General features: G+C 41.7%; 1 protein-coding gene and 1 long non-coding RNA gene across 12 annotated transcripts; one reads left to right on the top strand and one right to left on the bottom strand.

The window, feature by feature from the left end:
* Window positions 1-1,664: 1,664 nt before the first annotated feature.
* Window positions 1,665-24,784, top strand: LOC102964022 (zinc finger protein 121-like). 11 transcript variants are annotated; one of them, XR_006214631.1, is made up of 9 exons: window positions 1,703-2,074; window positions 9,599-9,652; window positions 10,139-10,227; window positions 10,837-10,963; window positions 11,773-11,853; window positions 12,534-12,616; window positions 13,069-15,106; window positions 19,453-19,631; window positions 23,839-24,784. XR_006214631.1 is itself a non-coding variant. In XM_042978075.1 (7 exons), the coding sequence occupies exons 2-7, from the start codon at window positions 9,628-9,630 to the stop codon at window positions 14,251-14,253; spliced, it is 1,590 nt and encodes a 529-aa protein (XP_042834009.1). In that variant the 5' UTR covers window positions 1,703-2,074; window positions 9,599-9,627; the 3' UTR covers window positions 14,254-16,616. The 11 variants fall into 11 exon arrangements, 3 of the variants coding, with proteins under 3 accessions (XP_042834009.1, XP_042834010.1, XP_042834011.1); XR_006214630.1 differs by lacking the exon at window positions 23,839-24,784 and adding an exon at window positions 23,285-23,359; XR_006214633.1 differs by lacking the exon at window positions 23,839-24,784 and having other exon boundaries at window positions 1,665-1,726; window positions 19,453-20,897.
* Window positions 3,845-11,767, bottom strand: LOC122236571. Its single transcript, XR_006214646.1, has 3 exons — window positions 11,627-11,767; window positions 9,905-10,168; window positions 3,845-3,917 (listed from the first exon to the last, which is right to left on the bottom strand). It is a non-coding gene; the product is annotated as an uncharacterized LOC122236571 (long non-coding RNA).
* Window positions 24,785-25,910: the final 1,126 nt, after the last annotated feature.

Below are 25,910 nucleotides of genomic sequence, written 5' to 3'. Positions count from 1 at the left end.
TCAATGATATTTAAGAAAAATTAAAATAAAAACACTTCTTTGCCTATATAAAATTTAATGATTTATGCAATAAACATGAAACATTAATGTAGCAAAATAGGTATCAGTTCAATAGATGGATACAAAACATTTAACGATTCACATGAACAAGCCTGGATGAAATATGTTTTAAATCAGTATTTCAAAAGATCTTTTATTAACTGTACAAAGATAACCCACTCAAAATCACAGCAAATATAACTTTAGAACCATTCCTGAATAAGGGAAGAATGCCCAGTGTTAGTGGTTTTTCACAAAGCAAGAACAAAAATATATATGTGAACAAAATATGAAAGATTTATAAAATTGTCATTACATTGGAAACACAAGGAATCAATGATTAGAGTTTACCATTACGTCCAGTGTAACCAAAAACAAATAAGGGGAGGGGCGCCTCAGCTCAGGTCATGATCCCAAGGGTTGTGAGATGAAGCCCCCCCCCCCCATCAAACTTGCGTAGGATTCTCTCTCCCCTTTCCCTTCTCCCTGACTCGAGAACTCTCTTGGTCAAAAACAAAAAACAAACCAGACTTCTTAGCTATATAAAAATTAAAAGTTTCTACAGTTATTAATGAAACATTAACTTAACAAGAGACATATCAATTCAATGTATGCATAAAGCACGTTGCATGATGTACATGGACATTTCTTTCACTTTTTATTGATGAACAACTGACATACAATACTGGATTACCTTCAGGCGTCCACGTAGCAATTTGATATATATATCCTATACAACGCACACATCCTAAAATAGTCACCACAGTAAGTCTAGTTACCATCTGTCACCAAAGTTGTTACAATGTTGGATTGGCTTATATTCCCTATTGTGAACATTATATCCAGTGTCCCAGTTATTTTACAACCGGAAGACTGTACATCTTAATCCCCTTCACTTATTTCCTCCATTCCCTCCCACTCCCCTCCACTAAGTCTTGAGTAGATGTACTCTAGTCCTGTTTAAAGAGATCTTTACTAACTGCACAAAGGCCATCCAATGAAAACCACAGCAAACGTGATTAGGGGAGCAACTTTATAACCATGCCTGAAGAGAAGAATGCCTGGTATCAGTGCGATCTCACAAAAACAGATATGTATATTTGACACAGAAAAAGGAAAGACTTACAGGAACTGTCATAACAATGAAAGCAAGGCATCAACGACTAGACTTTAGCGTCGTGTCCAACGTAAACGACAATGAGAGGAAATCAAGGCCTAGAGACGGGATGGACTGCGGCAAACAGACTATGTGACGGACTCTCGGGCTTAACGACAAGGACAACGACCTTAGAGTCTCCAGGACGTGCAGGGAGGCCGGCAGGAAACCATTTACTGCGCAGGATGTGGGGTTGAGCCCATTGGCGCCCTGCCACCGCCCCAGGGAGCTGGGCCCCGCCCCCACCCCCTCCCCCCCACCCCCGGCTCGGTCCCCACCCCGCCCCGCGCAGGGTCCCGCCCCCGCCCGTAGCCGCGCCCCCATACCTGGTTCCTGCCTCAGCCTTGTCCTCCGGGCGGGATCCAGGCCTCAGGCCCAGCGCGAAGCCCACGCCCGAGGGAAGCCCAGTTCCGCCGTCTGAGGTGGAAGCCCCGCCCCCCGGTTCCCGGCAGGAAGCGGAAGTGGTGTCACGCGTTCGCCGGGGTTTCTTCGCCTGCTGCTTCGCGCAGCATTGAGCACGTTGGGATGCTGGTGATTGGACGTGGGCCCGCTGTGCTGGGGAAGGCGTGAAGGGAGGCAGGACGTGGGAGTCCAAGGCCGGTTTTAGTCGGGGTCGCCGATGGGCCTGCTTAACGGCCGGGCCGCGCGGCTCGCATCCGCCTAGACCGCCCGACAGGCCGCCGAGGCCGGCGGTTCTGGCGCGGAGCCGCTGTGGTCCTGCTGGGAGGGCGCGTGCGCGGGGTGTTCGTGGCCACTGTGCTCGCCTGTCCTGCAGCGTGCAAGCGGCCTTTGTGACTTTTGTCCCAGAGGAAAAGAGTTTCTGCCGCTGGGAGTGGCCCAGACTCCGCCCCGTTACTCGCAGCCTCAGGGACCCGGCCGGTGAGCGTTCTGGAAAGTTGGGTCAGCGGGGCCTGTGTTTCCTTTCGGTGGGGAAGGGAAGAGGCAGTTTTATCTGAGAATGTGGCTTTGTCTGCGCTCGTCTTTTCTTCGGGACACACTGTCTTAGGCAGGTGATATGCTTTCTCGGCTGTGTGTAGTGTGCATGTTTCAGTACCTAGTTATACACACGTGCTCCACTGGTCTTTGTACTAAAGAGAAACCGTTTTCACGTCGCTTTTCCTGAGACCCTCCTGAGCCTGTCCATTCCCACCAAGTTGCGAGCCAGGGAGTCCGGGAGAAAAGAATGGAGGCGTGAACACACCATTTTCAGAATAACTGGATTTCCCATTAACAGGGCATTTGGACTAAGTTTTTTCCCGACATTTTTTGCGTAAAATCTTAAACCTAAAGGAAATGTAAGCAACTGTTGCTATGAATGTGCACCGAAGCAGATTCACCCATTTTCGCATTTTGCGTGGTTGCGCTCTTTGGATAAAGAAATGTATTTTTTAGCGGATTGTTTGCGAGTAAATAGGAAATAAATTGTAGACATGATACATGACCTTTAAATACTCGGAAATGCATGTTTTAAGGATGAGGTTTTACTACTGAAATCATCATACAGTGATTCAGCCGCGAAAATTAAAAATGTTAATGCAATATGTACTGTATAAAAAGTAAAATTTTCCACTTTACCTCAGAATATGTTTTGGATCTCGGATGTATTCAAGGTTTATATATGACAATTGTTTGTCTCTTAGGCTCTTCTAACCTGCGGCAGAGCCATTGTTTCTTCATGATACTGACTTGGAAGCCTCACACGCTCTTTGCGAAACCCAGAGTTTCTGAGATTCCTGATGTTTCCGTGCTGTCTTTATTTAATTTTTTTTTAAATGTTTTTTTTTTTTGAGAAAGAGACAGAGTGTGAGCGGGGGAGGGGCAGAGAGAGAGAGAGGGAGACATAGAATCCGAAGCAGGCTCCAGGCCCTGCGCTCTCAGCACAAGAGCTCCACCCAGGGTTCAGACCCGTGAACACCAGATCCTGACTTGAGCGGAAGTCCGACGCTTGGAGCCACCCCAGGCGCCCCTATTTATTTATTTATTTTAAATGTTTGTTTATTTTGGGGAGAGGGAGACTGAGTGGGGGAGGGGCAGTGAGAGAGAGGGACGGAGGTTCCCAAGCGGGCTCTGAGCTGACAGCAGAGAGCCCACTGTGGGGCTCAAACTCACAAACCGTGAGATCATGACTTGAGCTGAAGTCCGCCTTTTTATTTTTTTAATTTATTTTTATTTTTAATTTTTTTAATTTTCGAGAGAGTGGGCGCGAGTGGGGTAGGTCCAGAGAGATAGGGGAACAGAGGTCCAAAGCGGGCTCCCTGCTGACAGTAGAGAGCCTGATACAGGGCTGGAACTCAGAAACTGGAATCATGACCTGAGCTGACGTCGGACGCTGAACGGACTAAGCCACTCAACACCCCTGTCCTCCCAAATCCATGCTTAACCGACTGAGTCACACCAGGTGCCTTGCATGCTGTCTTTATTTTCTGTAATTTCATACACTGATAAGTGAGTCCAGTAACCAGGCTTGCCAACTTTTTGTCTGAAAAGGCCCAGGTAGTAATGTAGCTAAAGTGCTGAAAATACAGGTTCATATAAGAAGAATGCCAGGTAAAGGTTAGTGAGTAAGTGCAGGTGGGCTGTGAAGATCAGGTCCATTACTGTCTTGGAGTCCATCATGCAGGGTCTTGTGGCTCAGGCAGTACTTCTTGCCGAAGGGGGAAGTTTAGGTTTCCATCAGGGGATCGTTTGCCCACATGGTCTTTTGTCTGAGTTAAGAGAGAACCTGGAAAGAAGACCTTAATCAGTTAGAAAGTTTGAGGTTAAAGTGGAGGTGGCTGAAGTCCTCTTGCATTGAGTACATTCTGCTTTGCTGGCCATCCGGCCTGGAATTCTTCAGCTCTGCCTTTGTAGTTGCACAAGCAACCATACCCCTTACTAAACAAATGTGTGTGGTTTTGTCTAGTAAAACTTTATTTGCACAGTAAAAAAAAAATTTTTTTTTAAAAAAGGGGGGGTGCCTGGGTTGCTCAGTCTGTTGAGTGTCTGACTTCGCTTAGGTCATGATGTCACAGCTTGTGAGTTCGAGCCCCACGTCGGGCTCTGTGCTGACAGCTCAGAGCCTGGAGTCTGCTTGGGATTTTGTGTCTCCCTCTCCCTCTGCTCTAACCCACTCGCGTTCTGTCTCTGTCTCTCTCTCAAAAATAAATAAACATTAAAAAAAAAACCAAAAAACTTCATTTGCAGAAACAGGCCTGTCAGTTTTAGTTTCCGAACTTCAGTTTCAGAGGCTTCAAAATCTCTGTCACAAACTATTTTGTGGGTGATGTGTACCTAATTATATTGCGTAAGGGAGTTTTATTATTTTTTATTTTTTTTTATTTTTATTTTTTTTATTTTTGGGACAGAGAGAGACAGAGCATGAACGGGGGAGGGGCAGAGAGAGAGGGAGACACAGAATCGGAAACAGGCTCCGAGCCATCAGCCCAGAGCCTGACGCGGGGCTCGAACTCACTGACCGCGAGATCGTGACCTGGCTAAAGTCGGACGCTTAACCGACTGCGCCACCCAGGCGCCCCATTTTTTTTTTTATTATTATTATTATTATTATTTTTTTTTTTTTTTGCGTAAGGGAGTTTTAAATGTACATCAAGTGTCATTTGATCTCCATCACAGTCCATTTGTAAAGTACTCAAATTTAGTCATAGTCTCATGAAAATATTTTACCTAAAAACTAATGTTATCCTGTAATAACTTGTATATTAATCAAAATGGGAAGGATATAGCAGAAGTGAAAGCCTAGTTTATGCAAATAAATACCTGGCACATAAATAAACAAATACAACAAGCATAGACAAAATATGTCAACCCAGTACAGTTTAGGTTTAGTTTAGGTTTCTGGAATTGGTCTCGAGGTGATTGTAGATGTCCATGGTTTATTTCTTCAAGGCCAGTCCTCTATTTCCCAGTCTTTGGGCAAACTGGATGTTGGTGTTAGTCTTTGCAGTTCCCTCAGCAGTGTCGGTATTCCTGGATGATTATGTCCAGTGGTGGGGAGTTCCAGGATCCTCCTTTTAACTTTTCCTACTATAATGGCCCTTACCCTATGTGTCAGAGATAAGGGAATTCTGCCAGTTGACAAGAATGTCTATATTGCAGATACATTTAGATGCTATAGCTGGGTTTAATCTGAGTTCATTGGACTTTTTATTTATTTATTTTTATTAAAAAAGATTTTTTTTTACTGTTTATTTTTGAGAAGGGGGGGAGACACAGAATCTGAAGCAGGCCCTAGGCTCTGAGCTGTCAGCATAGAGCCTGATGTGGGGCTTGAACCCACAGACTGAGATACCTGAGCCGAAGTTGGATGCTTAACCAACTGAGCCACCCAGGCGCCCCTGGAGTTAAGACTTTTTAAAAAACTACTGTGCTACGGGTGCAGAGCCCTACTTGGGGCTTGAACCCACAAAACTGTGAGATCATGACCTGAGCTAAAAGCAAGAGTCGGATGCTTAACCATCCAGGTACCTCACTCCTTGATTTGTTGATATACATTGGAAGAGTAACAGAGATACAAACAACTCACAGACCCTACAGGTGATGGAGAGTAATAGGGAAGTTCACATTTGTACAGGGCCCTTCACCCCAAGACTGGGTCAGACCTTATTGTCAGTGATATCATTGCAGTCAACTGGTTGTAAAGAAGTTTGCTGGGTTGCCTGGGGCAGAGGTAGTTGGCACAATGGGCAAGCATTTGAAAACCTCTGGATTACAGTCAAGCCATGACTCGTGAGCAGATGAGTGGAGGGAACCATGGGTGACAGCAGGTATAAGAAACAGCACCCGAGTATCCACATTAGGGGGTCTGTGGGGAAGAAGTTTACAGACATGCCCTAGCTGGTGGGTGAGTGCTCAGAAGCATGAGACCCCACACTCATATTAGAGTACTTAACTACATCTCCTAAAACCTGGGATATATATTTTGTCAGGGACTGTTATTTCAATGTAATCTAGATAGATGTACTGTGTTTTTTATAAATTAAAATTTTTTTTTTATTAAATGAGCCTCCACACCTACCTTGGGGCTTGAGCTCATGACCCTGTGATCCAGAGTTGTGTGCCCTGTTGACTGAGCCAGCCAGGCGCTCCTAGTTAGATGTGCTTTGAGTGACGTAGGGACTCTGTGGTCTTGGTCTGTCAGTCAGCAATCACTTGGTGCCCTCACTGAGCCAGGGCCTATGTCACGTATTGGAAAATAAAGGGCATCTTTGATACCCAAAGAGCTCTCCAAAAGAAAATGGATCTCCATGTCAGACAGCATTGTCATAAATCATTACTACACATAGAGTTCTTTACGATAGATGATTCAATATCTCTAATACGATTCATAATGTACCCAATAATATTGTTGCACAAGGTATAAACCAATGCTTGGCAGAAACATAAGAAAAAATGGACAAGTCCAAAATTCACTGGGAGATTTAAGAATGTTTTTCCCTTATTGTTTCTTTAAATAGAAAAAAGTCAGCATATATATTTGTAAACGTTTTACAAACTGAGTAACCTATGTAGGAACTGATAGAAACTGAAAGAAATCAGAAACAGATTGTCTGGAATTAGGGTGAGGGAGTGAACTAGAAGGCTGAAGAGGGCTTTTCAGGGAGACGAGTATGTTGTCTGTGTTTTTAGAAGTTCAATATGCTGTCCATTCTCTCTTTTTTTCAAGACTGATAAGGTGAGTAACTACAGTTGTTAGAGCTCATCCAGAAAATACTTAAGATCTACACCTTTGATTGCATAGCACTTACATCTCCATCAGAAAAGGAAACAAAACCAAATGGAAAAATGTTTGTGCACGTGCCACAAAAGTAAACACATTTGTGGGCTTATTCAGCCCAAAGGCCCCATTTTGAGACCTCTAGGAGTAAGTGCAACCTATACTAGCATTTGAGATGCAGTGTTTGTGACAGCTTGTTATTTTCAGGGTTCTGGTCTTTTCACCTGTAGAATAAGTATTCTTGGAAAAAAAGATTTTTGGGTCATGAGGGTTAATTTCATTTATGGTAAAGAAACTGGAACTTCTCGTGTTTACCATCATTTGGATTCAGTTTTGAAGATCAGCATTTGGGCTGCTGTTCTGTGTTTAATTTATTGAAAAGTCATTAATTTTTGTAAGTTCATTTATTTATCAGAGAGTGTGTGTGCACACGTGTGGGAGGGGTAGAGAGAGAGAGTGGGGGAGAGACCATCCCAAGGAGGCTCCACACTGTCAGCGTGGAGCCTGATGCCGTCTCGAGCCAATGAACTGTGAGATCATGACCTGAGCTGAAATCAAGAGTAGGATCCTTAACTGACTGAGCTACCCTGGTGCCCCAAGAGTCATTAGTCTTTAACATAGGAGTTATCGTTTGAACTGTATCGGGTTAAAAGATATTAAAGTGAGAAGGAAGCCTTATGATTTTTTTTAATGTTTTATTTTTGAGAGAGACAGAGAGAGAGAGCACAAGTAGGGGAGGGGCAGAGAGAGAGGGAGACATAGAATCTGAAGCAGGCTCCAGCTAATAGCTCAGAGCCTGACGCAGGGCTCGAACTCAAGAGCTGTGAGATCATGATCTGAGCTGAAGTTGGATACTTAGCCGACTGAGCCACCCAGGCAAGAAGGAAGCCTTATTAACAATGGAGTAAATAAAAAACCTGGTGAAAAACAAGTGATAATACAAAAAGAAGGTTTTCTGGGAAGACTCATAAAATAGACCAGTGTGAAACACAGACTGATTTGGCATTGCTCCTTTGCCAGGGTAAGGGGAAGTGGGCAAACCTTAACTGAACTGAGCCTCAGTCAAGACCCGTTGAAGCTGCTGAATACTTGAGATGTCTTCTGAGTCTTTAAAATCCTTCCATCATTATTTTTCATATATTTTTGGGTCCTGTTTGGAACAGCCTATGGTTTTTTTTTCTGTCTTTACCTTGCCCAAGAAGCAATTCAAAATATTCATGTATACCTTTGTGCTTGTGTATAGGATAGTCTTTATTTTCTCACCTATTTGAGTTTTTCCTCCATAAGCACTGATGAATGGATGTATCCATTAATAATTGAGTATCTTGTCCCTTAGGAATGTTGGGTCATTAAATCCTGGGGCATTTTTTGTATATTTCACTGTTTTCTACTTAGTGCCTAGCACAGGACCACAATTATCTTAATTGTTTGTGGAAAGAATGAAAGAATAAACCTATTATGGTAACTTAAAAAAGGAGGTTCAGGGCTCCAAGCCACTGTAAGCTCTATCAACCAAAGCTCAAGGTTTTAAGTAAATAAAACACTTCATTTTTCTTTTCTATATAATGTCCAGCAGTATTCTAGGCTAATACTAGCCAATGGACATATGACCTGCAGGCCATGTATATGATTAAAGCTTTTCTGTACATGAAATAAACAAAAAGAGATCATACGTAATAATGTACTTTATCCCATCTATTCCAAATATTTCAGCATGTAACCCATATAAGAATTGAAGTATTTTTTTTTTTATTTTTTAAATTTTCTTCAAATTTTTTTTTTTTAATGTTTATTCATTTTTGAGAGACAGCATCAGCAGGGGAGGGGCAGAGAGGGAGACACAGAATCTGAAGCAGACTCCAGGCTCTGAGCTGTTGGCACAGAGCCTGCTGCAGGGCTCGAACCCACAAGTAGTGAGATCATGACCTGAGCTGAAGTTGGACACTTAACTGACTGAGCCACTCAGGCACCGCTAAAATGGAAGTATCTTAAATTCTTTAAGTCATAGTAAGATTTCAAAATTCACTGGACATAAAATTTTCATGACATGTACTTCGCATGTGCATGTAATAAATACAGTTGAGAATGTAGATGTATTTAAGTTTACCTAAACAAAATTTAAAATCCTGTTTTACTAACTGCATATCAGGTACTCAATAGCGTATGTGACTGGTGGCTACTAAACTGGACAGTGCAGGTCTAGATTGACAACTGATCATATTTGTGAATAAGAACCTTAGATCACACATTTGAGACAAGCCTATCTGCATTCAAATCTGGATTTCTTTTTCCTAATTGGAGGGTGGTGGACCAATGATTAGTGTTCTATGAATCTAGCTTTATCAGCTATTAAGTAGGGCTAGTGATATCTATTGAAATGGGTTGTTATGCTAATGAAGTGAGTTGGTATACATAAAGTTAGTGAGACAGATATCTGTCACATACTGATTTGCAGTGAATGGTAATTGATATTAGTGACTTTCATGCCATAGATTATATCATTTTCAGTAATTTCCCACATACCACCTTCAGAGAGACAACTAATGTGTGATGTTTGATGATGGATTGGCAATGCTTACTGATTAATGATTGGTATGAAAAGGACTGTGGGTATCCCAATGTCAAGAATAATGAAGATTGTCATATTCACCTAGATTCATAAGTTGTACTGAAGTGATCAAATTTCCCAGTAGGTAGACTTCACCGTCACTCTCCCAGGATGGCAACCATTGACTTGACCCATGGTAAGTCATTATTGATTCTCATTTCCAGAGAATTCTAAAGGTCATCCCCACACAACCTGGAGTCCAACAACCTGGTCCTAAATTAGTCATACTGCTGTTCTTTTAGAAAGAGCTGAAATATGCCAGAGAGTGCTATTGTCTAAGTCAGCTTCCTGGTGTGTGTTGGGAATTGGTGGTACATAATCTCATTGATGAGTTTTATTATTTTGGGCAAATAAAGAACCAGATGTTTTAGGGGTTAAGTTTCCATACCTGTAAAATAAGACCATGACCTCTTTCTTCATGGGTAGCATGTCTAGCAAGTCCCTTTTCTGGCTCCAGGTAAGGCAGGGCTGTTGTATTTTATGGCAGTAGTGTGTGTTTCTGTGAGATTTCTCATGCAGGGATATATGGGGATCTTAACTTAGGATGGAATGATTTTCAGGTGGGTGATTCTGGGAAGTAGGGTCAATTCTGTATTCTGAAGTATCCTTTCCGTTCCCCAAGATCTTCTTTCTAGGAATCCTTTCTCCCATCCTGAGGAAAACACAGAGATAGAAGGGATGGTGGCTGTCAGGCCGAAAAATTATAATCAGGTAATAAAAAAGCATATCAATCAACAGAAAGCCATATTTACATCCACCAGGTGAACACATTGTTTCTAGGCACACCTGTGTCCTGAGCTTCCTAAAGCAGATAAACTCCAGACAAGGACTGAGTCTCCAGATGAATTTCCTCTGGAAGTAGAAACTCTCCTATCAAAAAGGGATTACCCTGAAAAAATTCTGGTATTTCGGTAATCAATCCGGAAGCTCATGGATTCCAAATGCAGGCTTCCGCCTTGCTGTGAGCTCTGACATGATAGTGTAAGTGTCCTTTTCTCAAAGAATTCAGTTATTCTGCGCTGTTTTTGAAGGATCTGTAGCATGCTCAAGAGTGTGTTATAGTAGAGGAAACTGAAGACCTACTACTGTGGTTAAGCTGACATAAGGTCTTGTTTAAAAGGTGACATTAAAACCATATGAGTGGAGAGGAGCAGTGAGTGAGTCTAGATTGAGAGAAGAGTACCTAGGACCACAGAACCATGGGAGGATAATGAGAAACCTCATAACCCTGCATCGGTATTGAGTCTCCCGTCCTCATTCTCCCATGAATGTTGGCAGAGATGTTTCTCGTCTCAAGCCAATCCCGGTGTGATGGTTTAGATTGCAGTGACCTTTGACGACGTGGCATTGGACTTCACCCAGGAGGAGTGGATATTACTGGACCTCTCTCAGAGAAACCTATACAGAAACGTGATGCTGGAGAACTACCAGAACCTGGTCACAGTAGGTAAGGCTGCCAACATTCCTTGTAACATCTTTAGGAACAAATTTGTACTATGTATTTTTGGTGTTCCAGCCTTGGTGATGCCTAATCTGAAACATAATTGGAAATAAGAGATGCATAGTCCCTGCACTAATGGGTTGTAATCTTTAATGGGTTTTCCATAAATGTGGTATTAGGGCCAACAGTAACTAACACCATCATTGTTAGGAATTTACGTTGTCAGACCCTGGGTTTTGTTTTTAACATATATATATTTTTAATGTTTATTTTTGAGAGAGAGACACACAGCACAAGCTGGGGAGGGGCAGAGAGAGGGACACACAGAATCGGAAGCAGCCTCCAGACTCCGAGCTGTTAGCACAGAACCTGACGTGGGGCTCGAACTCATAGACCACAAGATCATGACCTGAGCTGAAGTTGGACGCTTAACTGACTGAGCCACCCAGATGCCCCAAATCAGACCCTACTTTTGACATTCTGAATTATAAAGCTGGTGCTGTTGCCCTGTCTTCTATGTTCAATAAGCCATCCTGATGATTGCGACACACTCCAGCATTTGAGTACTATAGCTTTAGTGCTTTCCCCATCAAAAGGAAGGTCTCCTTTCCTCACCTCCTTTATTTGCTGTTGAATAAATGTCTATGTGCTCTGTAAATGTGTACATACCTTTGGGTTAGGCTTTCAGAGTCAGAGATAAGTAATCTTTTGATTTGCTTTTCTAGTCCTTTTGAAATGATTTTACTGTTTTCATCAGAAGCTTTGTCATTTCTTACACAGTCCTCTTCTATTAATGTACCTTTCCCCCTGGACAGGATATCAACAGTCAAAACCCAGCCTAGTAGCTAGGTTGGAACAAGAAGAGTTGAGGACAGTGGAGAAAGGAGTTTTCTCAGGTGAGCGTTGTGACAGATATCGCTGGTGAATGAGAAGAATGTCACTAGTCAGTCTGAAATATGGCATACTCGCAATGTGTAAAATTTAAGATTCATTTTGTCTCATAGTGCTGAAACCATTTGTCTCTGATGTTTTTGCATATCTTTAACTTCCTTCCCTCTTTTACTTAAGCTTTCTATGATGTCACAAAGTGACCTGTTCTGTTTCTTCTTTAAGATATCATTTTGGTAAACTTAGTTGTCCAGAGGTTTCCTACTTTTCTACCTTGATAATAGTCCGGTTTTGCTCACTATATTTAATTTTCCAAAAATTATTTTTTAGCAGACCACCAAAGTTTGACCATCTGCACTTAGTGCCAAATTTTCCCATAGACAGACTGCTGAAATCTTTTTTCTTTATTGTTTTATCAACACTTTTTTTAAATGTTTATTTTGAGAGAGAGAGAATCCCAAGCAGGCTCCACCTGTTGGCATGGAGCCTGACATGGGGCTCAGTCTCAAAACCATGAGATCATGACCTGAGCCAAAATCAAGAATCAGATGCTAAACTGACTGATCTACCCATGTGCCCCCTTTTTCACAGTTTTTAATATGAAAGTAAAGAAAACTGAGTCTTATCTTTTTTTAATTGTTTAACCTGTAATTTGTTTCTGCAAATGCTTACATTTGTTTCACTTTAGAATGGCAAACTCAACATCAAAGCAAAGAGTCACCATCTCTCCAGGATTTGGGGGAAGGAAAAACAGCCAGAGAAACTCAAAAAGTAAGGTTGAGTTGTGATATCTCCTATTTTTCCACGTTAAAAAAAAGATTGGTAGTTTTGTTATAAAATCAGTGCAAGTAGGAGGTATTTGAGACGAGTGGCATTCATCCAAGAGAAAGCAATTCAGAGATACTCGATTATGATTTGGGAGGATAATCCAAACCTGTCTTGGAAGTTGTTGCTTCCTAGATACCACAAGTACAAGTTTCCACATATATAAGAGGGATTGAGTCTAAACATTTTCCTACAATTTTAATGGAATGTTTCTAAGAGCAGAGTAGATGGCATCGGTTTTTGTCAGAGGAGTTCCCTCATTTAACTTGAAGGCAGTCAGCAGGAGCTGTGTTTATGTAATGAAAATGGGAAGAATCATCATGTTTTTAGCTTTATAAGTGTGAAATCTGTAATGAATCTGAAAATCCGGTCATCAACTTTCATCTGTTTATCAACAGGAAAGGACCCACCAGGGAGCAGAGCTCTCTGAGTATGAGCAAAGTGGGAAAATCTTAAGCCAACACTTACTCCTTAAGACACACATGAGAACGGAAAATAGAGAGAACACTTTTGAGCATACTCAGTATGCCAACAGCTTCCGTCCTCTGCAAAAGGAAAGCTCTACGAGAGAGAAGCTTTCTGAGTTGAGTCAGGGTGGTAAAGTCTTCCACCTGACTCCACACAGCATGTATGAGAGAACCAGTCTGGCAGAGAAGCCTTCTGAAAATAGTGGCTGTGGGATGACGTTCATTAGTCATTCCCACTTTCAGACACAGGGGAGAAGTCACGGTGGAGGAGACCTCTATGAATGGATGCTTCCATTTCCAGGGATCTCAGTTCCCTCAGCAGGTCACCCTGTGTATATGCAAATGCACACGGTTAGAGACCCCTATGAATGTAGGGAGTGTGGGAAGTGTTACGCAAATGTGAAACGTCTCAATAAACACATCAGTCGATTTCACGCTGGAATAAAACCATTTGTGTGTAGCGAATGTGGAAAATCTTTCTACACTTCCTCACACCTTTATATACATTTTATGATTCACACTGGAGAGAAGCCCTATGAATGTAAAGAATGCGGGAAACACTTCCAGTGGCCCTCAATGCTTCGTAATCATGTTCAAACTCACACTGGTGAGAAGCCTTATAAATGTATGATATGTGGGAAAGCCCTCAGTAGTTCCTCATATCTTAATCATCATTTGAGAATTCATACTGGAGAGAAGCCCTTTGAATGTCAGGAATGTGGGAAATGCTTTGCTTGGATCTCAGGCTTTCGTAGACATGTTCAAACTCACAGTGGTGAGAAGCCCTATAAATGTAAGGAATGCGGGAAAGCCCTCAGTAGTTCCTCAATTCTTAAAGCACATTTGAGAATTCACACTGGAGAGAGGCCATATAAATGCAAGGAATGTGGGAAAGCCTTCATTAACTCCTCACGACTTAATGAACATTTGAGAATCCACACTGGAGAGAAACCCTATGAATGCAAGGAATGTGGGAAATCCTTCCATCTTTCCTCAAGCTTAATTGGACATTTAACAGTTCACACTGGAGTGAAACCCTATCAATGTAAGGAATGTGGAAAAGCTTTTGCTTGGCCCTCATTCCTTAAAAAACATTTACGAACTCACAATGGATAGAAGACCTAGGAAGTGGTGAACGTGGGAAATTCCATTTGAGAACTCACACTAGAGCGAAGCCCTGTGAGTGTATGGAATGTGGGAAAGCCTACACCACTTACACATCTGTAAATACACATTTGAAGTCCCACTGGAGACAAGTCCTTTGAATGTACACACTGACTGAAGGCCTTCACTGTTTCCTCAAGCCTAACTCAACATGTAAAAATTGACCCCAGAGAGAAACTGTGAATGTAAAGAATGTGATAAAGCCTTCACATTGTCGTCATGACTTACTAAAACACCTAAAAATGCACAATGGATAGAAGACTTACATACATGATAAACGTGGGAAAGCCTCAGTTTTTCCAGTTCATTTCAAAAACACGAAAGAAGCCACATTGGAGGGATACCGACCGAATATGAGAAATGTGGGAAAGTCTACAGGTGTCCCATTGACTACATGGAAGAACTCCCTAACTAGATATTGTATGAAGTTAAGCAATGTTGGAAAGCAATCAGGACACCCTACAACCCACGCTGGAACAACAGTGAAGTTGTTCAATGTGTAAGAGACGTGTGGAACTCTGCTAATAGGGTGGTTTTGTAGACCTGTGAACATGTGCCGCTCTACCCCCACTATTTTTGGGAATATTTTGGCTTTCTTTATTCAGCTATCTGTGCTATTCTAGTCGAGTTTCTACACCAGGTTGCAGTCTAGACCCATGTGAGACTAGCAGTTTTAGACTTAATGCTATTCAAACCACCTGGGTTCTCTAGTTGTATGGACCTTGTCTAATACTGTGAAGATGGTGACCACTTGAATTAGTTCACTGCTCATGGAATCCATCTGTATTCCCTCCTGCTGGCCAAGGTGGGTGACATATGTCTCTAAATTTTCTGGAAATGCTCTTGTCCCTCTCACACTTGATCCTTTGGGTCAGGAAAGACTTTAGGAATGGTGTGGGTGTACATCCTAATTTCATGGTCCTAGAAGGAGAGCAAGACTCCCAGTAGTAGGGAAGGAAATAATGTGTTAATTTTTGGTAGCTTCCCAGTGAGAGGCTGGGAATGGAGAATGTTCTCTTTGTTCTTACATCACCACATCCTGGAAGAACAATTATGTCATTTGTGTGTGTGTTCAGGAAGAACTGCATCTGGCATGTGACTTGGTTAGTTTCTCATCCTTTTGTATGCTATAAAACACAAAACCATGTGATTATGGCAGGTCCTGGTATCCTGATGTACTTGATGCATCACTGGCAGTTCTTGAAAGTGGTCTTTGGATAGAGACACAGACCATCACAACCTAGTTTCAATTTTGTGTTAACACATTCATTATACCTGTGACACTTGAGTAGCCTTTGGTTATGTTGTGGGTGGCCGTGGAGGCTGCAGCTGCTTAATGTCATTTCCTCTGGGGCTTAATGAAACCAGTGTAGAACATTCCAGATCAAGCTTAATGATAAATCCTGATCAGAAGTGACCTGGGCACATTTGTGGTATGTTTGTGTTTGGATGAGATTGGGTTACAGTGTGATTCTCTTGGGTATGGGTGTGGTCTTCACTGCTTTGAGTGGGTTGCAGCATATAATACATTGGCCTTTCTTAGGTGACATCATTAGTCATCTCAAAGCCTACATGTCTTACCTAACCGAACTTGTTCACAGTCAAATGAGACTAAGTCCTTGACTTTACGGTTGAGGTAAGTACTGCAGGTTGGCCTTATCTAACTACTTGGACTAGTAGTAATAGCGTTATTAAGTGCTGCGTGAGATAAGTCAAACAGGTGAGCTCCGAATCTCTGGTATTAGTGGATAACAAAGTTGTATATGAAGTGGAAAAAGTGCCAGAAGTCTGTTTATTTTTCATGTTTTCTTAATGAAAAGTTCTTAGTTTTGTGAGTCAGATTTATAATTTTCTCATGTATCCAGATATTTTGTTGTACCTTGTTTATGTATATTCTGCGATCTCATATTTTTGTATTTATGTAACCCATCTGAAGTACTTTAGTGTATGGTATGACTCTGTGTCTGATTGTCTCTCTTGCTTAGATATCAAAATTACCTGGACCATTTATTGAAAAGATAATCTTTCTTTTTATCTCTATAGTGCCACTTCTGTCATTGCTTAGATTTCCATATATTTGTGTGTTTCTAAGTATGATTAATTGATTTTCCAATGTTGAACCAATCTTGTAATTATAGAAAAAACTCAATTTGGATATAATGAATTCTGTGTTTAGCCTGAATTATTTTATTTACTGGCAATTTGAGACGTCTTTTGGTATTTATTTTTGGGTAATAATGGGGTGTAGTAGTCTTTGTCTGTCATTGCTCGAAACTTTTTTTTTCCTTAAGTAATCTCTGTGCCAAACTAGGGCTCAAACTCAAGACCCTGAGAGTGAGTTGAATGCTCTACCCACTGAGCAAGCCAGTCAACCCTGAAATTTTTAATGAAAATTGGCCTATTCTTTAGTAAGTGCATATACTTACTTTATGAATCTCTAAATCATTTTTGCAGATTAGAATTAGAATATTTTGTACACTGGACTTTCAACCCATAAGCAATGTCTCCCCCTATATTTGCATGCAAAGACACTTAGTGTATTCTAATCTTCAAAAAATTTTTTTTGTATTTTTTTGGTCTACATTTCTCTGAAAATCAGTGGTGTTGATCATCTTGTCCCGTGTTGGCCATCTGCCTTTTTTGGAAAAATGTACAGTTGGGGTCCTCTGCTTATTCTTTAATTGGATTTTTTTGATGTTTAATTGTGATTTTTTTTTCTTTTAAGGATTTTATTTTTAAGTAATCTCTACACCCCACATCGGACTTGAACTCATGACCCTGAGATCAAGAGTTGTAATTTCCACTGAGTGAGTCAGCCAGGGGCCCCTAATTGTGTATTTTCTTTGTGTATTTGGGTATTAGTCTATTAACAGATATGTCCTTTGCAATTATCTTCTCCTATTCACTATGTTGTGTTTTTTTGTTTGTTTCCTTTGCTGATCAATAGCTTTCATTTGGGTGTAGTCATCTAGGGATTTTCTTTGTTGTGAGATTCTTTATTACAGGTTCAATCTCCTTGCTCATTATAGGTTTGTAACAGAATTCTTTTTTCCCTTTATTCTTTTTCTGTTTTGTCATTTAGTATTGGTAGGTTTTGTGATTTTAGGAATTTTTCCATTTCATCTAGATTATCAAATTTATTGGCATACAGTCTCTTCCAATCCCTTTTCCCCCCTGTAGAAGAATCACAGTAATGCCCCCACTTTCATTTCTGGTTTTAGTAATTTAAGTCTTTTTTTTTTTTCTATTACTATGTAAATGTTGATTACATTGATCTTTTCAAAAGATTTTTTTGTTCCATTGATAGTTTGTATTTTTTCCTCCCGTCTATTCTTCTCTAGTTTTTATTGACTTCCTAATGCTACCTATGTTTTCTCCTTTTCCTGTGGGAGAAGGCTTGTGTTCGACCTCAGTTCTAGTCGATCCATTCTTCCTATAGAAGTTGAATTGCCTCAGTAATGTAGTGTATTCACCTCCATGCTGAACCTCTTCATGTACAGCCTGAGGAAGAGTGATGTGATTGAGGCGCTTGGTAGGTTTCTCAGCCAAGGAGCCCCTGTCTGTGATGGGCCACTGGCCTTTGAACCAAGAGAACACCAAGGGACGCAAAGGCAATTGTTAAGAATTTAAATCTTCTGGTTATTTTTTCCTCTGAAAAGATACATTTCCTCTGTTCCCAAAGCAGCTATGATTTGCTTATAGTTGTCACTGCATTTGTTTTTCCTCAATAACCTTTTCAGTAATTCCTTTGTTCCTTTTCGTCCCTATTTGTAGCACTAAAATTCTGTGCTTGGTCCAATTTTGTATAGCCATTCCTTAGATCTCTAACATTAGATGTGAAGCACATACATCAAGCACTAGCATGGTTTCCTCAAAAATCATCCTCTCTTGGGGCACCTGACTGGCTCAGTCAGTGGTGCATGCGACTCTTGATCTGAGGGTTTTAAGTTCAAGCCCCAGTTGGGTGTGGAGATCACATAAAAAATAAATCTTAAAAAAATCATTCTGTCAGCCGTTGATCCTTCCTTCACATTTTCCCTTAAAATAATGCAAGGGAAAGTTTATTACAGTCAAATAACATGCTTTTCATATCAAGACTGTTGTTTTACACGTGTAATTTTATGTAATCCTGACATTTCTTAGAGGTATTTTCTGATTTACCCCGTTTTTTAAAGATCCTAATTGGAATGGCCTTTATCCTGGAAATGTGACACTCTCCTTGATTATCATACTTTTCCTGGAAACAGTGACATGATCTGAAACTTTCAGTGTAGGAATCTAGATTTAAATGGTAGTTTGCTGAGGTGTTTCTATGTAGTGTATGTTGCATAGGATAAGTCTGAGATATCGCCTCACTCTTTCCCTTCTAGCCTCCTTTTTTCATTCCCTTTTATTGTCCTTGTTTTATCACACCTACACTTTCTTTTTTTTTTAAGTTTATCTTTGAGAGTGAGAGCTTGTGCATGTGTGAGGGGGGAGGGACAGAGAGAGAGAGAGAGAGAGAGGGAGAGATTGAGAATTCCAAGCAGGATCTTCACTGTTAGTGCAGAGCTCAATGTGGGGTGCTCTAACTCATGAGTTGTGAGATCAGGACTGAGTCGAAATGAAGAGTTGGGTGCTTAACAACCGAACCACCCAGGCGCCCCATACCTTCATTTTCCATCACTGTGGTCTTAAGATACACCTGAAGACCTCAGATACAAACTACTTTTATCAGTGTATGACTGGCAGTGGGTGGAGGGAGAGAGGAATGAAAAATGAGCATTTAGTGGGTAGAGTTTCAATTTGGGAATATGAAAATGTTTGGGAATGGAGAGTGATAATGGTTGCACAAAATCAATATGGTTCATGCCAAATCAATAGAACTGTACCCCAGAAAGTATTTAAATGTTAAATTTTATGTTATGCCTATTTAACCACAATAACAAAGAAAGTGAAATGGCACAAAGTAATGGAGAAAGACCATGAGACTCCTTTCAGATAATATCTTTAATTCCCTTGTAAGAGAATACTGAATTGTTGAGTGTTTTAGTCAGCAGTTTGTACTGGGATACTGAAATCACAATATTGTGGTCTATTTAATAATTTGTTGTTAAGGGGTTTTCCTGTGTGTTGCAGTTTTTTAAGTGCTCCCTCTCATCCACCCACTAGGTGCCAGCACGGAGTTGTAACTAGAAATGTCTCAAGGAATTGCCAGTTGTCATGTAGGGGGCAAAATCAGCCTGAGAACCACTGGAGGAAATCAATTCCATGGTGTTAGCTTTCAGAGTGATGAGAATAACAGGAAGAACAACATGTTGGAGGATAAAACATGAGTAATTTTGGAAATGGTGAGTTGAGGTGCCTATGGAACACCTCACTGGTGACAGTACCTCAAGAGTTCAGTTGTATTGGTCTGGTGTTCGTCAGTCTACACTGGTGGCAGTATAATTCAAGTACATACTTCTGTAGGTTAAGAGCCTACTTCCCTCCCACCCCCTAAAACACAGACATACATACAACACTATAGTCAGCAAGGGCTATGAAACATCAGTAATCACATTTTGAATACTACTGGACTTGCCAGCTTTTGCTTTGATATATTTACGTGCTAAATTAATGTAAGTAGATTTCCTTGAGTACATTGTAATTACAGTGACATCAGCCAGACAGCAGAATATGAGGTAGTTCTCCACTTGTATTCTCTGATAGGAACAATAATTCGGCAGGCTTCCATGAACAAAAGTGCCTTTGTTGGATTTTGGGATCCATGTAAGAGACTGTAAAACCTCAGTAGAGCCCAAGAACAAGGAGGGCCATTTAGAGAAGGCAACCTATGCCTTGGTGGCAGGATTGTTGACTGTGGTCCCAATTAGACCCAGAAAAAGCCATGTTCCTATGTGGATTTAGCTACAGCCCCATATGGCCTTGACAGCAGCATTATCCCTCAGGCGCCAATAAGAGTCACGTCCACCCATGCCTCCAGTAACAGGCCTGCTGACTTCACTCTGAGATGCAGCCCTTGAACAGCCAGCCTGTGACTCAGCTGTTGTCTTTCCCATGTAGTAATCAAGAAAGACTTGTGTCCATCTGTGTTCCTAGAGGCAGGCCTACTAACCTTGGTCTGACTGCAGATATTGAAGCAGCCCATAACCCAGCTCTAGACACTCTGGCCGTGATCTAGAAGGAATCATCCTCACCTAGGGACCTGGGTGGAGACTTCATCCATCAGTGCCCACCGAGGGAGGCCTGCAGAACTTGGTCATGGATATGGACCCTAAGGCAGCTCTGTGACATGGCTACAGCCTCTCTCAGCTGCGTTGTGGGGCCATTAATGCATGTTTAGCGAGAGAGCCATACATTTCCACCTGGAAAAATAGCCCTGCCATATGTGAACCCTGAAGAGATCCCTTGTCTTAGTGTCAGCCGTACTGGCCAAGGTCTTGAAGTGATGTCCTTTCCTGGCCAGGGACCAGACAGGGTCGATTCACCTGGTAACAGGATTGTGTACCACAGACTCCAGTACAGACCCAACAGCAGCCATGTGACCTGGTCTTAAACCCACTTGACTATGATTCTACAGGCAAAACCATCCGTCCGGGGACCTATCACAAGACAGTTTTTTTTTTTTTTCAACGTTTTTTATTTATTTTTGGGACAGAGAGAGACAGAGCATGAACGGGGGAGGGGCAGAGAGAGAGGGAGACACAGAATCGGAAACAGGCTCCAGGCTCCGAGCCATCAGCCCAGAGCCTGACGCGGGGCTCGAACTCACGGACCGCGAGATCGTGACCTGGCTGAAGTCGGACGCTTAACCGACTGCGCCATCCAGGCGCCCCAAGACAGTTTTATCTATGAAAGCAGTCTATATGCTCTGAACTATACAGTTGCCTGCAGGCAAGACCAGCAGACCATTAAATAGCCTAAGCTGAGCTGACAGGTGAAGGACTATCTGTCCTGATGTGACCCTGTAAAGACTGGAAGAGTGATTACTCAAATGTACAGATAAAATGCAAAAAGGCAATGATGACAGGAATTAGGTAATACCACCACAGGAAGTACCCCAAGCTGAGCAACATAACAGTAAATGCAGCAAATTTTACCAACCTTTATATATTTGCCACTAAATATTAACATATAATAGAACTGCATCAAAACACATACTGTCAAAACAGCATATTAGCATAAGCAAATATATTATTAGCACAGAAGTATCTAGAGCCTAAAATAGGAATTTCTTGTTTAATAAAGTTGGTATTTCAAATTCAAAAAATTTGAATTTGAAGCAGGTCAAGAATAGTTTATAAGTGGTACTGAATCATTTGGCCATTGTTTCTGGGGGAGAAGTGACTGGATCCAGTCCCACACCCCACATGTTAAACTATATTCCTAAAGAGTTAGGATTAAAGAGTTCAATGTTTTTCGGGCACCTGGGTGACTTAGTTAAGCATCTGACTCTTGATTTCATCTCAGATCATGATCTCACAGTTCATGAAAATGAGACCCCACACAGGGCTCAGCACCGACAACACAGAGCCTGCTTGATTCTCTCCCCCTCTTTCTGCCGCTGCCCCACTTGCACTCTCTCTCAAATAAATTTTTTAAAAACAGAGTTCAATGGTTTTAAACAATACATTTAAGATGAAAATCATAAAATCTGTATATAACCAAGTTTGAATAGACTTTTAAAGGCAAGATAGTAAAGCCCGATATTCTCAAAAACGCTCTTTGCCCACATAAAAATTCAATGTTTTGTGCTGTTAAATGTGAATCTCTAACATAACAAAATAGATAATTCAGTTGATGCAGTTATGTTTAAAAATGGACATGTGTAACTAAATCAGTGTTTTAGAAGATTTTTATTAACTCTACAAAGACAGTCTACTCAAAATCAATGCAAACATGATTAATGGAGTAACTTTAGAACCATTCCTGAATAAGGGAAGAATGCCTAGTGTCAGTACTTTTTCACAAAACAAATACAAAAATAGGTATGTGAACAAAAATATGAAAGATTTATAAAATGTCATTACATTGAAAGCACAAGGAATCCATGATTAGAGTTGACCATTGTGTCCAATGTTAAATAAAACGAAAGAAGGGGAAATAAAGGCCTAAATACAAGGTTGATGGAATAGGGGCAATACACTGGTTTTATTTTTTTAATTAAAAAAAAAAATTTTTTTTTTTAACATTTATTTATTTTTGAGAGAGAGAGAGAGACAGAGCATGAACAGGGGAAGGTCAGAGAGAGGGAGACACAGAATCTGAAACAGGCTCCAGTCTCCGAGCTGTCAGCACAGGGCTCGAACTCCCGGACCGTGAGATCATGACCTGAGCCTAAGTCGGATGCCTAACCGACCGAGCCACCCAGGCGCCCCATCTGGTTTTAAAATTAGGGGGAGATAAATACTGAAAAAAAATGAGATGCTAGACCTAAGTCCTTTATTTACTAGTAACTACATGATATTATGGACTAATGTTCCAAATGAAAGAAAAGGATTTAAAGTGTGATTTAAAACAGAACTCTACATATAGTATGCATAAAAGGAGACTAATAAAAGGCTAGAGGAAGATTAACAAGTTGAGGAGAAGCAAGCTGATGTAACTGCACTATAGCACTTAACTTCCGTGAATAGGTAGGAGTGTATGGCTCCAAGTCCCTCTTGTCACCCATATCATGAGGAAACCTCTCGAGGCAGAAATTTCATGACTGCATTGCAGACACTCATGTCCACGCACAGCCTGGACACCATTGTTCTCCCTCCCTGAAAAGCCAGGACTATATTAACCTGTCATTCCCATTGCCAAAATTCTTGAACGTGTGATTTGATTATTCCTTTCTTCCAAGGTCTTAAGTTAGCCTGTCACTATCTCATTGATGTTGGCAGAGAAGCTGAGACATTGACGTCAGAGACAAAGGCCGTAACTCAATCATGGTCTAGCCAGCAGCACAAGCATCAGCATGTCTGAATTGGCTCCCTTTGTCCCCACGTCTGTCTAGGGTTACAGAGGGCCTACATGGATGTGTCCGTACACCCTGGTTGCTAAAGGAAAGGAATACTGAGCTTGTAGAATCTAGCTTATTTGAAGCAGGAAGCAAGCCTGCTCTTTGTCTCAATGGGAGAGATGATCTCAGCGTTCAAGTTTCTTCACTGCAAAGGTACATTTAACAAATTGCCTAGGGAAAGAGTGTTGACGGACTTGCCTTCTTCCCAGGTATAAAAGTGATGGAGGGCAAGAGAGAAAGGTAGGTACACAGGTAATTCACATTCAGGATTGACTGTGAAGCTTGATTTGGATGATCATTACAATGGCCTGATTAAGCCTCAAGAAAAGTGTCACCAAGCAGCTGCAGCCCTGATGGCCACCCATGATGTAACCCAGTGTTGCTGGGGCATCAGAGTTGTATGAATTTGTATCACTAAGGCTGAAACGAATTTGTGTCTGTCCCTTTCCACACCCAACGTTCACACTTAGGAACTGTCAGGGATGGCATCAAGCACAGGAGATTGTCAAGACCAGCTATATTCACACCATTTTTCTCTGTTTTCACAGCACACGGATAGAATGACAAACACAGTCAGACCCCCGCTGCGACACCTGTTGCTTGAGCTACACAGATGATATGGTTGCTTTGCCAGATTGTGGTACTGGATAAAGGGGCGGAAGAGCACATTCATTATTCTCACCCTCCTGCTGCACAGCTTGAATAGAAGAGTGTATGGGCCTCCCCAGTTGGTAGGGCGGTGTTCCCAGGGCATGTGTTCATGGTGTCTCACATCACTAGGTGTAATCTCACCTTTTCACCACTCGTCCTATGCTTCATCCTGAGATTTCATGGGATAGGATCAGGTGAGAGAGGGACACAAGGTCATCCTTCCAAAACTGACAGACACGGTTTACATCCCCTACCCTGGCCAGTAGGTAGGGGACTCCGGTGCAGATGGACTCCATGAGCATTTTCAATGATGATGTAGTCCCTGTGTTAGCAATGTCCGATCATGCCAGTCAAGTAAGAGCATTCAGGTGGCAGAAGACAAAGAGTGAATTGTGTAGGTCCGCTTTGGGGCAGGATGCAACCTGGAAGGCACAGCAACTAGACTGGTCTAGCCATCAGGGCAAGGATACATCATGCCCGCCAAGAAAAGGTCAGGATACAATGATAAATTTTAAAACAGACCTATACAACCACCCACAGGAGATAAAAGGTCGGAATCAGGCTGAGCCTGATGTGGCTTGAACCCACGTACCTTGAGACCATGACCTGAGCTGAAGTCGGACACTTAACCAAATGGGCCACCCAGGCGCCCATTACTGTTTTTAAATCCGTAAGCAGTTGAAGACTAACATGTTTGCTAGACCTGACAGTTATTTAGTACATAAGATTTAAAGTTGCCTTCCTTGGAAAGGGAGGGATTGCTCGTAGCCACATAAAACCCCTGCCTAGTTTTTTTTTTTTTTCCTTTTGGACTCTTTTTCCCCATTTTTTGAAAAATTTTTAATGTTTATTTATTTTTGAGAGACAGAGTTTGAGTGGGCGAGGGACACAGAGAGAGGGAGACCCAGAATCTGAAGCAGGCTCCAGGCTCTGAGCTGTCAGCACAGAGCCTGATGTGGGACTTGAACTCATGAACCGCAAGATCATGACCTGAGCTGAGTCGGCGCTTAACCGACTGAGCCACCCAGGTGCCCCTCTTTTTTTTTTTTCTTTAGGTATTTACCTATAAACTCTCGATGGTCCTGAGTGGCCCTTTGCTATGAGCGGTGGTCTCCTTTTCTAGATGGTCCCTTTCAACCTCAGAGGGGCTGGAGTCTATCTCCAAGACAGCAACACAGGGAATTCCCAATTTTATAATAGTTTGACTTTCAAGAAGATGCTCTTACATATTGATAGGCAGTGGCACTCAAGGGAGCCCACGCACACTGACCAGGAGATTTACAAACCGGTTTGAGTTGAGAAACCTCCTGAGGTTTCTTAGGAAACCTCATGGATAAAATCGGTAAGATCCCTCATAGTCCACCAGGTAGGCAGGGGTACACATCATGACAGAAGCGAAGCAAGAACAACAGGGACATATGTGAGGGCCACTGCTGTCTTTGGCAGAGAAGGCTGCTGAGGACCTCCTGATCTCTTTGTCCCCCACGGGGGAATGTAGTGGATGAGGAGACTCCCCCACCCCCCACCTTGGGGTTGCAAGGAACACCACCACATAATATGGAGGAGAGGTAAGTTGTTTCTGGTTGTCCTTACAAGTTGGTAGGGAGAAAATGTTACCGACTAGGTCTACAGTTTGCATTTATACCAGCGAATCATAACATTTATTATTAGGGAAGACAGATGGGCCCTATAGAAGAACAAAAGGGCAATTTACCAGAAATATAGGATGACAACATTTGTATGCATCTAGTTATAGTGCCTCAAAATAAAAGAGACAGAGTTAAAAAAAAACAACAACCTTACTATCCACAGTGATAGTGACGCATTTTAACATACCTCTCTCAATAAAGGACAAAGAAGGTTTGTAATGACACAAATTTTAAAAACACAGTAAGATTCATCCAACAGATGCACTGACAGTCAATTATACCAAATAATTACAGAAGAGGTGGTGTTTCCAACCACACTT

The sequence above is a fragment of the Panthera tigris genome, chromosome A2 (assembly GCF_018350195.1).
Source record: "Panthera tigris isolate Pti1 chromosome A2, P.tigris_Pti1_mat1.1, whole genome shotgun sequence".
NCBI classification, from domain to species: domain Eukaryota; kingdom Metazoa; phylum Chordata; class Mammalia; order Carnivora; family Felidae; genus Panthera; species Panthera tigris.
The sequence above is the reverse complement of the archived record's forward strand: the minus strand, read 5'-3'. Positions and strand labels throughout refer to the sequence as shown.

Excerpts from the sequence above, each read along its gene's own strand:
- LOC102964022 (XM_042978075.1), top strand. The coding sequence starts at position 9,628 with ATGGCAACCATTGACTTGACCCATG. Across the intron at positions 9,653-10,138 it reads AACCATTGACTTGACCCATG|ATCTTCTTTCTAGGAATCCT; the intron begins GTAAGTCATTAT and ends CCGTTCCCCAAG. Across the intron at positions 10,228-10,836 it reads GGCCGAAAAATTATAATCAG|ATTGCAGTGACCTTTGACGA; the intron begins GTAATAAAAAAG and ends GTGATGGTTTAG.